Genomic DNA, 16379 nt, shown 5'->3' on the forward strand with positions numbered 1-16379 from the left:
CTTGGGATGGTGGGTGCCACACCTTCTCAGAGAGAGCGTCCCTGGACGCCAGAGGGACCCACGAGTGCTGTGAGGGGACAAACACCCACTCATCTCCTTTTAGGTGAGTGGGGCCCCTCAGCTGCCGTCGGTCCTGAAAAGGAAGCCGTAGTGACCACAGAGTGACACACACAGCCCCGACAAGAGGGATTGACTCCTCGTTGGGCAGGTCGAGCTCCTCGACCAGTATTAACACTACAGCCTCGAATCGGTCCTCTGTCAGCACGCAGGTGACCTCCACGGTCTGTGCTGGGTTGGGTCCGGTGGGGAGCGGACCAGGGGTTAGTCCCTGGTCCTCCCGGGAACCCAGCATGCACCATAGGTGCACCCCAGTACGGGTAGAATGGGGGATACCACCCGTGGGCACCAGCCATCCCGTGACCCCAGCCCCAAGGGTCACTGGCGCCTTGACCTCGCTGAAGGGAAAAACCTGGCCAAGTCGGAGGGAGGTCAGGTCCGACTTGGGTGTCAGACAGGCCGAAAGGCCGGCGGTCTGACTGCCCGGAACCGCCTGACACGCGCGGGACTCCCCCAGCAGGGGAGACCGGCCGGATAGCGGGAAGACCTGCAGAGCAGGTTGCCACGCGCCCCGAATCCCCTCCCATGGGGAGACTGGGGTGGCTTGGCCCGGGGTGGGCAAAGTGGAGGTCCCCCCCCGGAACCAAATGTTTTTCTCCCCCAGGAGGAGGTGGGTCGACCGAGAAGGGAGGAGGGGGAACAGCACTGGGGCCCCTGAGGGTCGTCTCCGTGTGGGGACCCGGGTAACGTCGGGGGGCGGCCTCCCCTCGGGAGTCCGCACCCAGCCGCGAGTTCCCACCACCAAGAGAGGACATGCTACTCCCCCTTCCACCTGCCTCGCGCTGGGACACCTCGGGAGGCGACGCTCGTATCCCTTTCCCCCCGGTCCCCTTCATGACCGTTTTATCGGGACGAGCGTCCCCTCCGCGATCTGCAGACGCATCGCCGCGGTCCCTATCGGGAGAAATCATGAGCTCCGGGCCTGGGAGAGTCTCTTGCCGAGTATCTCTGCCAACATCATGATCCCTGCCTTCATAGGATGGCATACGAGGCATGGTACCACGCGTAAGCACCCAGCGAACAATTCGATCCCCAACAGAGAAAGGAAAGACAGGATCGACTCAGAGGTAGAAAAATACGAAGGAATCGAGGGGGCAGAGTCGAAACGAGTACACAGAATGTAAGAACAATATACATGCAAGCCGCATACAACAAAATAAGGCCAAATGAAAACGCTTAATAGCCAAAAAAAGCGTTAGACGAGACAGAGCGAAAACCTGACAAGATGGCGTGGAGAGCCTTGGCCAAAGGAACGATTCCGCGCTTATAGCTGTTAGAGGCGTTTGATTGGCTAAGAGCGGGCCAGACTAAGAGGGGCGTCTTTTCACTGTTAGCCGCGCGAAATTTGGCCAAACAGAGCAAACCATAGGCCTAGTTTGCATCAGTTTGACATGGTACAGCATATGACACCAAAAAATAAGTTGTACTCTGTGTTTCTGGCTGATGTCATCCAAGTCTTTGATGAAATCAACACCAAACTTCAGGCCGAGGAACCAAAGGTGCACATCTTGAGAGAATCCCTGCATGGTTTTCTCCGAAACTTGCTGCTGAGGTTCGTCAAACCATCAGCCATGCAGTACAAGATGGTGACTGATGTGGACTTCAAAACAAAATACAACATCAGGCAGAAGTCGGATATAATGATTGGAGATGAGGCACGTGCATTCATTGCCCAGGCTACAGCAAACCACTTGAGGAAAGAAAGAGTAGAGGAATTCTATGAATCAGTTCAGGCTTTTTACAAAGCGAGCTGTTCCTACATTCTGAAGAAACTGCCACTGTCCGATGAACTCCTCAAGCATGCGGAAGTAGTCAATCCCAGAAAGCAAGTGGATGCTAGTTTTGCATCTCTGGAATACTTCCTGTTGAGATTTCCAAAATTGAAGCACCCTGATGCTGCTGTGAGCGACATACACCTGGAGTTTTCACGGTACCAGTGTGCAGACATCAGGCAGTGCATTGCTGACACTAAGAGGGTGGATGAAACCTGGAGGGAAATGAGCAAGCTGAAGGAAGATGGAGAGCCGGCCTTCAAGTTTCTCCCAACAGTGATGCTGTCCATCCTCACGATACCTCATTCCTCGGCACACTGTGAGCGCATCTTTTCAGTGGTTCGCAAGAATCACACTGATTTCAGAGGCAGTATGGGATGCGACACACTGGAGGCCCTGGTGGTGGCCAAAAGCAGACCCGGCTCAGCCCTAGACAGGAGCTACAGTCACAAGCAGCTGCAAGATCTGAAGAGTGCCTACTACCGGTCTCTTCAGCCCCAGCACAGCTAAACTCACCTTTGGAGATGTTGTACATAGTGTAAATAAAGGTAATTTTTCATTTCATTTTCTTTGAGGTGGTAAAATCTGACGTCGTAAGAGGTGTCCCTGGAACTTGAAAAGGGGGTTAGGCAGCAATGCCACATGAAATAAAGTGTAAATTACTTCCAAATGAAAACACAATTGTGAAAGAGTAAATCAAGCCAGAAATGGCATTTCATTGGTCAGATGGCGGGCTGTTAACGAGCCGTATTATCACCGAGTTGCCGCAAAATTTTGGTCAGAAGGAGCAAACAGACAGGCCTGGTTTGTGCCAGTTTGACATGGTACATTACTTCCTATAAAATCTAATTATGGTGCTTAGAGCCTTCCTGACCACAAAGGCCATCTTAAGGCTACTTCAAGTCATACAGTATTTAACACCAAACTGACTGTACAACAGCAAAGGGTATCTCTAAATGAATTTATCTGCAAACAATATGTATACAAAGTTAATACAAAAAATTACAAACCAAAATTCAAAAGGCACTAAATGAATTTATCTGCAAACAATGTGTATACAAAAAGTGTTAATACAACAAATTACAAACCAAAATTCAAAAGGCACTCACAAGACAAGAAGGTACACAATTCTCTTGTCTAAATCAAATTATGATGCTTAAAGCTTCGCCCGACCACTAAGGCCATATGTTCTTATCTACCTGCAACACACAGTTCCAGTATCACAAATGAAAACCTATCGGTACATCACAACACACCTTTCTGACAAAATGCAATGGACATTCTTTTCCTTAATTTTAAAAAAAATATTTTTTTCACAGCAGGGCTTATCAGCAGTAAAGATTTCTATCACACTGACAATGTATATGTTCTTTTTTTTTTTAAATCTCCAACAAAGTAAAACAACAGTCCATCATTATTTTTACATGCTTTCTTACACATCAGAAGTGCTTCAATGCAACAATCATACATTCACCAGTTTGTCCAATACAAAATACACAAGCACACAACCCCCTACACACAGAAACACCCTGTGACAGACACCCATCCATGCACACCGGAGCCAGATTCAAGCAGGAAAAAAAAAAAAAAAAAATTCACGAATGCTGCTTTGCAAAAACTTGGGAGGCATGTATTATGTATACACTGTGTGTAAAACACAAGTAGAAAACATTCCATCAAAAGGTGCTGTGGTGACAAGGCTCCAGCCAGAAGTCCCCAACTATCGGAAGGCCATTTCAAGGCAGATCACCCATGGAGACGGTGGAGGACTTTCACCTGCCAATTCAGAGAGTGCTCAGTTGTGAAAGCACTTACTTCCACACATACATACCTGACACATCATTCTGATTCACACACTCACAATTATGATAAATATGATACTGTTTCTCTTTCTCTGATGAACACACACACAATGTCCCCTCTCTCTCTACATATATAGGAATCATATTTAAATCACAGAAAGCTTGCCAACATACGGCAATACACACAGATAAAAAAACTATTAAAAAAAAAAAACCCACAAAAACTGGTCCTGTACTGCAGTTATGGTGCAGGGTTCCATTATTTCATGAGCAAAATTAAATCCTGTTGCTTACTGGCCTGACATTTGCATAGAGGTTTGACGGGCCCGTCATCAACACACGATCACCCCAACAGTGTAGAACATCGTGATTCTTGCAGGCATTACAGCGAGACTCCACTTGACTGTTGGTGGGTGCTTTCAGGTGCACATCAACTGGCCGTCCTCTTCCCACTTGGCGTGTCTCCAAGGTACAGATGCACACAGTGGTCGGTGAACCCCAGAGCTTCAATAAGCTGCCTGCAGCCAAGAATCTGGAGAAAAAAAAGACGAAAGGAAAAAAAGCACTTCTACAATCTAATCATAAAATAATTTACTGCATAATTGAAATGAAATTATGGTGCTTAGAGCCTCGCCGACCACTAAGGCCATCTCAAGGCTATCGCCGCGTTAATAACTACTACAAGGATAAACAAACAAACAATTAAAACGAGTCACCACTTCAAACTTTCCACTCCAAAGTTAAAAAAACTTCCATAGTTTTTAAACCTTCAAATCTGGTTAAAAAAATGTTCACTTCTTTTAAGAAGTCCATCAGCACCCACGGAGGTACATCACGAAACAAAGTCTTCAAAGAAACCGCCGTGTAATGTACTGCATAATTATACGTATCACAAATGGATGTTCCCTTTCACAGCCCAGCTGGCCACAAGGGACCCTTTCAGAGCTTACACACCTGTCAAAGGGCAACCAAACAAAATTCACTCAACACGCACAAAGTCATCTCAAGGCTATCAGCACATGAGCAGGTTAAAAAGCACAGTAAAAAACAATCACTGCTTCAATCTTTTCACTTGTCAAATTCAAATCAAATTATGTTGCTTAGAGCCTTCAATGACCACTAATGGCTATCTCAAGGCTATCGCCATGTAAGCATCTACTTCAAGGGTAAAAAAAGAAAAAGAAAAAGAAAAAGAAAAAAAGTTCAATAAAATCTAGTCACTGTTTGAAGCTTTTTAGTGTAAAAGGAAAAAAAACAAAAAAAAACCCACATCCAGAGTTTAAAACATTTAGATCTGATTAAAAATGTTCACTTTTCTTTTAAGTCCATCAGCGTCCACAGAGGGACATCATGAAATAACGTCTTCAGTGGTTTTGATTTGATCTGACTGACTGATAGTATCAACAGATCAAACGTCATTGCCGAAGATGGCCTTTAAGTTCCTCCACACAATCTCAGAATCTGTTGGGTATATGTTTACAATGAATGGGCATTCTTTTTGAAATGTGGGAGCACTGTCTGACTTTGTGATGTTCTGATGAAGTAATGCATGTCGCATTTTTGTCAGCAAAAATGTCAATGTCTCTGACGAGATAAATCAAACCAAATCATGTTTATAGCCCAGACGACCACTGAGGCTATGACAGAGATAATGAAGTGTTCTTGTTTCAAGAGATAATGAAGTGTTCTTGTATCCTGCACCAACAAGAACTGTCAGACGGGTCACTGTACAATCAAACCATGTTGCTTTTTGCCCAGCCGACCCCAAAGGGGACATTTCAGGGCTTTTCTTCTTAAAACCAGTCATAGAAAACAAAATATTTTTAAAAAAAGAGGTTGATTAAAACAATAACACAAAGGCCAAGTAACTCGCATCTCCTTCAATGCATGTAAAATTCATATTTGAAAAAAAAAGGGCTTTAATCAAGTTCGCTGGAAATCCATCTGCAGAGGCCAGTGGTCACCAGATTGCTTTAATTGAACCTGGAATCCATTGCTTTAACTGAACCTGGAAATCCATTTGCAGAGGGCAGTGGTTATCTGACTGCAGTAGACACCAAAGACATCACGACTCAAGAAGCTGTGCAGTCTGCAGCATTCTCACCATCGGACAGAAGCAGTATGACAGCTTTGCTGACATTAGTGACTCACTCAAAGCTATATATATCTATCTATCTATCTATATATATATATATATACAGCCATCACTGCAAAACTTGGATCAGATGACGTCTGGGAAATCAAATGTAATAAGTTGATCATAGCCCATCCGACTGTAAGAGGCCATTTCAGGGCTGAATACCGGTCAATTCTTAAAACGGGCATTCTGTGACAGAAGTGTTTTCACAGATTCCAGGAGAGTCTGCAAAAGCAGACCACAGACTGTTCCAGTGCTTCCAGAACCTGAACACAGTTCTCAAGTCTCCAGCACAGAGACTGCTCAGCTGGTCATTGAGAAAGGGGCTGATGTATAGTTTTCAGACTTTGTTGTCGTGACAAACTTTTGTTTGGGGTTTCAGTTCAGTGTGAGTACATGCATTAGGTTAATGTCAAGAGTCATATCAAATCAAACCAGGCTGCTTAAAGGCCAGATGACCACAGAAGGGTCATTTCAGAGCTGATCAGATTAAGCTGAGATGGAGCCCTTGGTGGTGTATAGGGTCCAGCAGTTTCAGGTAAAACGGTCTGGCTGAGCCGTACACTAAACACCCGTAATCCAGTTTGAACCAGACCAGGGCTCTGTAGAGGTGCAAGAGTTCTCTTATCAGCACCCCCGTCTGTGTGTGCCACGACTCGGATGATGTTCAGGCCTTTTTGACAGGATGTTTTCAGCAGTTTGATATGGCTGAGGAAGTTCAGCTTCTGATCGAAAACGACCCCTAAAAATTTGGCTTCCTTGACCGCCGGGATGGTGGATTTTCCCAGATGGACTTCAGGGTCCAGACAGAATTGGCGAAAGTTATGAAAACGAATACACCGAGTTTGAGAGGACGAAAAGGTGAAACCGTTCTCCTCTGCCCAACACTGAATTTTGTCCATGCAGAGCTGAAGCCTTCACTGGATGCTGGTGTATGTGCTGCCAGCTGCATACAGGGCGAAATCATCCACACACAGCGAGCTATGTCCTGCCCATGGACATCTACCAAGGTTCTGCGCCAACCAGAGATGTGAGTGAGGCACTTGATCTGGATGAAAACCTTAGTGTGACTACACGAGCTGTCCTGGGTATTCTGGCTTTTGGGGGTCTCCTGGACAAAGGGCATAGAGTTTACATAGACAATCACTGCACCAGTCCTGAGCTCTTCAATCACCTGTACCTATTCAATACTTATGCGTGTGGGACAGTGCGACCCACCAGGTATGGCATGCCTGAAGCCTTCAAACAGCAAAAACCAGCAGCTAGTACCATCAAGCTGACTCCGGGCCAGTCTAACTTCAGGTAAATGAAATGAAATGAAATGAAATGAAATTATGGTGCTTAGAGCCTCGCCGACCACTAAGGCCATCTCAAGGCTATCGCCGCGTTAATAACTACTACAAGGGTAAAAAAACAAACAATTAAAACGAGTCACCACTTCAAACTTTCCACTCCAAAGTTAAAAAAAACTTCCATAGTTTAAAACCTTCAAATCTGGTTAAAAATGTTCACTTCTTTTAAGAAGTCCATCAGCGTCCACGGAGGGATATCACGAAACAAAGTCTTCAAAGAAACCGCCGTGTAATGTCTGGGCCATCTCATGGCCCTCCCCCCCCCACACAACCCACTTTCTGCAGCCACTGGACAGGGTCGTTTTTGGACCATTCAAGCGGTCCTACAAACGGCTATGCACGGAGTTCATGTCTGATCACCCTAATAACATCGTCAACAAGGTGACCTGGCCTGGCATCATGCGGAAAACCTGGGAGGAGACCATGAAACCAGAGCTGCTGAAGAAGGCTTTCCTGGCCACAGGAATCCTCCCTGTGGACAGGACACAAATCCCTAACCAGGCCTTTCTCCCTGCTTCAGCCCTGGATCGAGTCCCTGAGGACCCTGCCCCGGCTCTTCCTGACCCTGTCCTTGATGCCTTGCCCTCCACGTCCTTGCCGTCCACTTCCACTTCCTTGCCCTCCACTTTCTCAGCAATTGCAGGACCAATTGAGGACCATGGACAAGATGCAGCTGCAGCCACAGAGAAACAGCCTGCAACTGATCTGCTTTCTGAAGACCTGGACCAGCTGGTCACTTTGCCTATCACCGCAGAAGACGTAGCGGGACTCCAGGACCTGGTGATCGAGATTGAAGGTGGAGACCCGATAAGACTTGACCTCCATGGTCTTGGGGAGCAGCCGTTTTTGCCTTCTGCATCATCCACGTCTGTTCAGAGTGATGTGGACACCATCTTTGGCATCAAACAAGCCACAAAGTCTCCTTCCAGCAAAATAAGAGGCAATAGGCCTACTCAAAGCGGTCATCGGTTGCTGACAAGCGACGAGGTGTTTTTGGACAAAATGGCCCAGAAAGCAAAGGAGAGAAAAGAGGCAGAGAAACAGGCACGGAAGGCCAAAGATGAGGAAAGGAAGGCTAAAGCTAAAGAAAGGAAGGTCAAAGCAGAGGAAACAAAGAAACTGAAAGCTGCCAAGATGTCTTCCTCCACTGCCCCCACCAACTCGGCCACCCCCACGACCCCATTCCCTCCACTTCCCATTGATTTGTGAACTTTGCTGTTTCTGGATTGCATGATTGTACTTAAACCATGTGTTATTTTTACTGTTCTTTTTCTTGTAAATTGTAGTGTTTGTCAGACACTGGCCTTGATTTTCATTCTCAAGTTCATACAAATTTTAAAGATTTTTGTTTAAAGATTATAAGGTTTGAAATGTATAACACCTTGTTGCTTTGTGTGTGTGTGTGTGTGTGTGTGTGTGTGTGTGTGTGAGTGAGATAGAAAATGAACTCTGATATGGTCAAAACCCACCGCTTTTTCCTCTGCATAACCAAAAATCAACTATTAAACACATTGCCTGGATCTTCAGATGTTAAAAAAATCACAGATAAGCAAGAATTATCGGCAAAATAAACTGTTTATTTTTCTTTGTTACAAAAATACAGCACTTAGACCTAGCAGGCAACACTAAGCGAAATTGAAACATAAAGTGAACGAAATTGTATGGGGGGTAAGCGAATTTGTACCAACACCGCGTGGTAGGCGGAAACCCTTTCCTGATGAATATTCATGAGTTGACAAACTGCAGAGCGTCTGAAACTCCTGCTGATTGGTCAATGTTGCTGGAAAGCCACCACCGACGCACGCAGGCTGAGTGTGCTAAGCACAGTAACCTCGAATGTGTGTGACCGATTTAGAGTGAGCGAAATAGGAACTAGGCACCCTAAGGCTATCTCAAGGCTACCACCACGTTAATAACTACAGTACACGCCGGATATAAGCAACTCGGATATAAGAAAACTCGGTTATTGCCAACGAATTTTTTTCCCCCGGCCAAACTCTTCTTTATTATGTATTACAAAAACTCGGATACAAGAAACTCGATTATAAGAAAACTCGGTTTTAGGAAAGCAAATTTCTTGTCCCGCTTGATACAAAACCTCGGATATAAGAAACCGAAAGTACATTTCCAAGAAAATTTTAATCATTCTAAGAAACCGAAAGTGCATTTACTGGGACAGGCACATGATTGCGCATTACGCTGTATTATTTTCTTGAATTGGTTCTTTACCATTGTATGATAAATTGAATGTTGGCAAGAAGAAAAAATACGAGAGCCTGTACTTCTTTCCAGCAGCAATGGCGGAGAAAGCGAGACAGAGACAATCACTTTCTCTGAAGAGAAAAATTGAAATAATTGATTATGTTGAGAAGAATCCCTGCAAACAGAGGCAAACAATTGCCACTGAGCTGAGTGTACCTGCTTCTACGCTGTCCAAAATCATACAGGACAAGCAGAAATACTTGCAGCAATATGAAACCAATAAAAACCCAGACATGAAGCACAACAGAGGACCGAAACTCGAATCGGTGGACACAGACCTTTTGAATTGGTTCGCAGCAACACGGTATGTTTTGCCTCCCCCCCCTCTCTCTGTCTTATTACATATTATTATTATTACATTATTATTATTATTGTTAATGTGATCCTTGATAAGTGATGCATTTTTTTTGTTCTATTGTTATGTTGTTTTTATAATTATTTTGTTTTTTGGCCTGATTGGGAGCTCTCTCTCTCTCTCTCTCCCTAACTCTCTCCTTCCCTCCCTCTCTCTCTCCCTAACTCTCTCCTTCCCTCCCTCTCTCTCTCTCTCTGTATGTCTGTCTCTGTCTACAGGGCTCGCGTTAAGGAGAATAAAACTACACATGGAAAAAAGTTAAGCAACCCCATACTGGTTCAGTAATACGACGTTTTATTTGCTCGATATGTATTAATCTACTTATGGAAATTTTTCCACCGCATCATACAGTTATTCCAACATCATTTCTGTTGCCCGACGACCAAAATTTAATATAAATAATAATTTCATGATCTTTCTAAACAGGAGTAATGCAAGTAATACAAATCAGGCTTTTTGAGTACCATGAAAAAGTTTGGCTGCTTAGAAAAAAGGAATAAAGCATTTGTACAGTATAAGTTTTCGGCTGAAAAGTAGGGGAATCATATTGTCTTTGTTCCAGTAGCCTGGATTGGCCTTAGCGCCTCTTCATTTTGACTCAGTGGGGGAAATGGCTGCCATGGGTAAAAAATACTGCTGAAAACGACTTCCAGAGCTGGAGACCAAACGCCTCATCATTTTTAGGCCCAACCTCTCTCATTCGACTAGGACAGCACTTTGACAGCACTGACAGTGCTGGCAGGTCTTTTGATTGGACATCCTGGCGTTGGTGGCCTATTGCAGCTTTCCTAAAATATGCTTGACGGCACCAAAATGTTATTATCGAGCTGCCCAGCTCAGTGTAATAAGGAGTGGGCTTCATTTTAGGTCTTGACGAACCTGACACGATAGGTTGTTCCATCTGCATTCACAATAATGATGGTCTCAGCATGGTGCGCCTCCAGGAAGGCAAAATGACGTCATAATTGTTGATGGTCAGATTGGAGACCTTGCTATCCCCTCCAAGCAGGACGTCCATGATACGTCAGACTGATCTAAAACAATGTTTCCATCACTCCTCTAGCCTTTCTTTTTGCTTTCGACCGCATCCTGCGATTTTTAGGCATGTTTTAAAAAAAATGTGGTTTTTAGCATTTGAAAACATGGCGTCTTACCTTTCCTTGGATTGTACCTAAACAAACAGTCATTAATGAATACATGTTATTTGCTACTGAAATCCATACACCCAACAACCTTGTCATGTCATTGTTTCATATCCTGGTCATGTTTGACCAATGCATGGTAGAGGTAAACAAAGGGCACTAAAACTGCTGTTTTCTGTTTAGCCAGAAAGCATTCTAATGAGCTCTGTAATTAGCGTAATTAGCACCCGGTGTTACTCAAGTGTCTTTTATCTTAATAATAGGTAATGTCAGGACTGTCAGTGCTGCCAAAGAAAATAATTTCCATGTGGTAGGAGCCACCAAATATGCTGATGATTGACCTGCAACTGAGCCGCAAGTCCTACCATGCTTGCAAATGCACAGCAGTGGTCATGTCACTGCAAGCAAATCAAAGTGGCATCAACAACTACTGGTGACCACAAAAGTGGGTGCATTGCACAATTCACCCCAGATGAAATTGTGGAACTTCAGCTGTCAATCCAAGACAGAGGTACGTTCACCTGAATCTTGTTTTTCACTTGATAAGACAATTTTACCTTTTCTGTTTTATGGCAAAATAAAAAGATATTTCTTGTTGTGTGTGTGTGTGTGTATCATGTATGTATTACTTCTATTTCTAGTGAACATGGACACTGATGATGGTGTGTGCTTATGGGTGCATTGAGACAGGTGCTGGCAGGTACTTCACTTCGCTGTCATCACAGTTAAAAATATAAGGATTTTAGTGATCTTTGTTAGTACTTTACTCAGGTCTCTCTCAATGTTTCACTATTCCATTTATGTCAAAATAAAGATGAATCTTTCTTGTGTTTTTGTTTGTATTGAGCATGTCTGGAGAATGAAAGAAGATAAAATCTGAACCGTGTTTGTCTGCTTGCCAAGTGCTCTGACCCCATTTCTGGCATGGCTGACACAACACAAGTGAATACTCATATGCGTTTCAACGCTCGAGTCACATTCACACAAAAAAAATTGTTGGCAGGTTCACTTTCCCAGTTGGCCAGATAGCTAAGTCCCATGTATTTCCTCACTCCAAGGAAATCTTTTTGGGGGATCTACTTTGAAGGTTTTCCGAAGCAGATTACCTACCACACTGACAAAAGTATGAACGCCAGCAAAGGTTCAAATGCTTTATCAGCCGCCTTCATCACTTCTTTGAAAACTTTGCTTTCGGTGAAATGCACCTTGATCTACATTTTAACAACTGTTCTAACCAGAACAAAAACTAATTCATGCTGTGGTACTGTGCCTGAAGAGCTAAGTGGGACCTCCACACCAGTCTTACAGTAAACTTTATGCTCCCTGGACATACACAGTTTTTATCAGATTGGCTTGCTCAAACGCTGTTTCCGTCGCACCCCAGTTCACTGCCTGGAAGATCCGTGTCGGGTTGTCCACAACTCAACTCCAGAGTTTGGTGTGAACATCCCACAGCTTGTCGGCAGGGAGGACTGGTCACTGTGCCAACCTATGACTGGCAGACCTACTTGAAGCCTGCGAGCAGTCAGTTTAAGGGAATCAAAAAAAGTACACATTTTAGATTTAGAGCACAGCGGCCTGGATTTATGTTTTTCAAATCTGGTTCGTCAGAGGAAGAACAGAGCCAAAAAAAAGCCTGCATGCTGGGGGTTTAAGGGAATCAAAAAGTGCGCACATTTTAGATTTAGCGCAGAGTGGCCTGGCTTGGTGTTTTTCAAATCTGGTCTGTTGGATGAAGAACAGAGTCAACAGCTGGAGAAGCCAGCAGGACACCAGGGGCTTGCTGCCATGCCTCTTGCTCTGCCTCCTCCAGGGCTGGACGATGCTCGGCAGAACTACTTCTACACAAGCCATCAGGGAGTTTGTCAAGGAAGAACACCAAGACACAGTATGCCCTCCTCCCTGAGAATATCGTCCCCGTGAATAAGTCCCCAGGTTCAGTTTGTTTTCATTTACTTTTTTTTTTTTTTTTTAAATCTGAAGCAAAATCCACTTTATTCAAGTTATTTTGTGCATATACAGACCTTTTCCCCTTTGTGTGTTCATGGAGCTGATGTATGTGACTGTATGGTGATCCTGACCACAAAATTTGGACTACTTTCAAAATGGCACATAAAGGAAAATTATTCAGGTAGAAGCTTCAATATCTAAACAGGAAAATTATTCGGGTAGAAGCTTCAATATTTGAATTATTTTGGCATGAACTAATCCAGCATGTCAATCATCAGTTCTGAAAGTTTCGTTTTGTTACTTTATGTTTTGTATTTTTTGTGATTTTTTTTCCCCCTAATCCAGTCAGGAAAAGATCAAGTCGTTAAACATGGGACACTTGGCGAAACAATCGAGGAATTTAAGACAGAAATGCAAGGCCTGGCAAGACATTTGAAAACAGCAAGATAGCAAAGGAAAGAATACCAGTCACTCATTGCATCTCTTCCAAATGAGGCTGCTGTTCTCACTTTGGATTTTGCAGAAAACCATCTCTGAAGTGCAAAGTGCTCATTGGAGCTACCGACAGGGAACGGTGCACCCTTGCGTCCTTCACTACAGATGTCTGAAGCCAGGCTGCAATGAATTAGTCACACAATATATTGTTTATCTGTCGGATGATATGCGTCATGATGCCGCTTTCACAAAAGTCGCCATGGATCGGGTGATTGAACATTTGTCCGAGATTTTCAGTGATGGTTGTAGCAGTCAGTATAAGAGCAGACTGCCATTTGCTCATCTGACTGAACTGGCAGAAAGTATTCTACGTTGAAAATTGAACGCCATTTTTTTTGGTGCTCATCATGGAAAGTCGCTGTGTGACTCATGTGGAAGAGTGGAGAAAAATGTTGCCACCTGAGCAGTTCAGTCTGGCAATGCAGTAATCCAAAATGCTGGAGACATGCTAAAATTTTGTACAGAGCATCTTCAGGTAGTGGAAGATGAATCAGCTTGCAAGTATATACTGAGGTCTTTTGAAAAAATCCAAGGAAGAGATGTAAGCAGGGCTACAACTTCAGACTCATTTCAAACATTGCCTGGAACAAGAAGTTTACATGCTCTGTGGCCAGTAGCCCTGAACAGGATGCAGAACAAACTGCGGTCATGCTTTTGCCAGTTTTGCACTGCAGACTAGAAGGCTGCAAGAACAGCGAATTCACTGGAACCTGGGAATTCTGCACTTTGAAAGAAAAGGCCCAAAGGAAGACTCCATCACGAAAGAAGCGCAAAAAGCCCCCCGCCAGTCTTGATCTTCCTGACTGTGACATCATCCAGGTTGAGGGTTCCCATCAAAGTCCAGTCCAGTATAGTGGAACCTCCTCAATCCGACCTTCCCTATTACGACTCCCTCTAAGATGTGACCTGCACCCTCATGACCGACACACTTTATTATATAAAATAACTGTGTTATGACCACCTCCCTAACGCGACTTGAGACCGAAAAATATTTGTCAGATACGACTTCTTGCGTAAAATTTGCCCCAAAATGACTGAAAAGAAATCAAAAATGCGTGGTACCGATCTTAAAAAGTCGCTACGTTCCCACTTTTAAGAAAAAAAAAGACAGGAAACACTGCTTCATAAAAGTTGCTCAGAGTTATCGCCCTTCCAATAGCATTCGCGCCTTCCGCCAAAGACGACACGACGATTCCACTGCACACAATTTCATCTCAGTTTCAGCTTCCACATGCGTGTTCACTTCAAGATGTCAGCAGCAAAATCCCTGACTCTGGAAGAACGTGTTATGGTGGTTGAACGGAGTTCGCGTGGGGAAAGTGCCATTTCCATTGCAAAGTCGTTGGATGTTGGAAAAACGCAAATCCAGTCCATTATTAGAAACTGAGAGTCGATCCTGACAAGATGGCAGAGCGGTGAGAGTGGGGACAGAAAGTTATCGAAAATTCGCAAAACCATGTACACGGACACTGAAGAAGAAGTGTGGGAATGGTTCTGTGAAGCCAGAAGAAAAAACATTCAAGTGACAGGAAAGCTGATCCAGGAAAAGGCACTGTGTCTGGCTGTGGGTAACAGGTGTGATGGCTTCATGACATCCAATGGCTGGCTAGAAAAATGGCTGAAATGACGGAATATTCATCAGTCATGTCCGAGTGGTGAGAGGGGAGACGTCAACCAACAAACTGTGGATGACTGGACTGGCCGTTTGCCACATCTGTGTGAGGGCTACAGCCCTGAAAAACATTTTCAATGCAGACGAGACACTCAAGCCACTTGTGATTGGAAGGAGTGCCAAACCAAGACGTTTCCAAGGACTGGACATGTCATCACTTGGGGTGGACTATAAATTTAATTTAAAAAAAAAAGCATGGATGACCTCCATCATCTTCACAGAGTGGGCCAATAAACTCAACAATAGAATGAAGATTCTGCAGAGATGTATTCTGTTGATTGTAGACAACTGCTCTGCACACCCCCCCAATCCAGCTGTCAAACAGGAAATTTGTGATGCTGTCACCCAACACCACCACACGTCTGCAGCCCTGTGATGCTGGAATCATCCAGGCTGTGAAACTTCAGTATCGCAAATGCCTTCTTCGCCATGTCCTTTTTGAAATGGAGAGGGATGATGGCACTGCCACTGGTACAGAACTGGCCAAGTCAGTGATGCTGTGTTCTGGTTGAAGACAGCCTGGAACTTCTTGAAGCCCAGCACAGTGACAAGCTGTTTTGAGAAGTGTGGATTCTGTCCAGATCCTCAACAAGGTATGTGCATGCATGTGTAAGACTAAGAGGGATAAACTTTGATTCTGTGTTCTATGTGTGCATTTGTGGGTATGTTTGTGAAAACTATTTCATATACATTTTCTGACTCGTTTCCATTCTACAGTTAAAATTCTTTATTCATTCACATCAATTCTGGACAATGCAAACATAATGGACAGAAGTGAGTTTTCTTTCTTTTGTGTGTGTCTGTGTGTGTGTGTGTGTGTGTGTGTGTGTGTGTGTGCGTACTTCCATTCTCTTTGTTTCACATACATTTTGATTTGTAATTTGTAGGTGACACTTTCTCTGTGCGTGTGCATGTGTGTGTGTGCGTTTAAAGGGAGCAGTCTGTAGCGGAGCTGATTCGTTCTGCCTATCCCAGCGTGGACAGTGATAATGTGCTGGACATTACAGTCAGTTATGATGGAACATGGCAGAAGAGGGGATTTTCATCACATCATGGTGTTGGTGTTGCCATTGAAACTCAGACAGGACTTGTGATAGACTCTGAAGTGCTATCCAATTACTGCCATTCCTGCAGCCTTGCAAGAACCAGATTAGGCAGGGACACTCCCGAGATGGAGCAATGGCTGAACCACCATGCAGACTGTGATGCAAACTTCACTGGTTCATCAAAGGCCATGGAAGCAGAGGCAGCAAGAAGAATTTGGATGCGCTCTATCAAACGCTACAACATGCGCTACAAGAGCATTCTCAGCGACGGAGATGC

General features: G+C 44.3%; 2 protein-coding genes across 2 annotated transcripts in view; one reads left to right on the forward strand and one right to left on the reverse strand.

The window, feature by feature from the left end:
* Positions 1-16379, reverse strand: part of LOC143285993 (transmembrane protein 170A-like) — a 46170-nt gene that overhangs the window by 16817 nt on the left and 12974 nt on the right. The window lies entirely within an intron of this gene.
* LOC143285992 (uncharacterized) lies at positions 1139-3617 on the forward strand. Its single transcript, XM_076593471.1, has one exon. The coding sequence runs from the start codon at positions 1509-1511 to the stop codon at positions 2397-2399; it is 891 nt and encodes a 296-aa protein (XP_076449586.1). The 5' UTR covers positions 1139-1508; the 3' UTR covers positions 2400-3617.

Source organism: Babylonia areolata, chromosome 9 (assembly GCF_041734735.1).
Source record: "Babylonia areolata isolate BAREFJ2019XMU chromosome 9, ASM4173473v1, whole genome shotgun sequence".
Classification (NCBI taxonomy): Eukaryota; Metazoa; Mollusca; class Gastropoda; order Neogastropoda; family Buccinidae; genus Babylonia; species Babylonia areolata.

Bases quoted from the DNA above. Each gene is read 5' to 3' on its own strand.
- LOC143285992 (XM_076593471.1), top strand. From the start codon at position 1,509: ATGGTACAGCATATGACACCAAAAAATAAGTTGTACTCTGTGTTTCTG.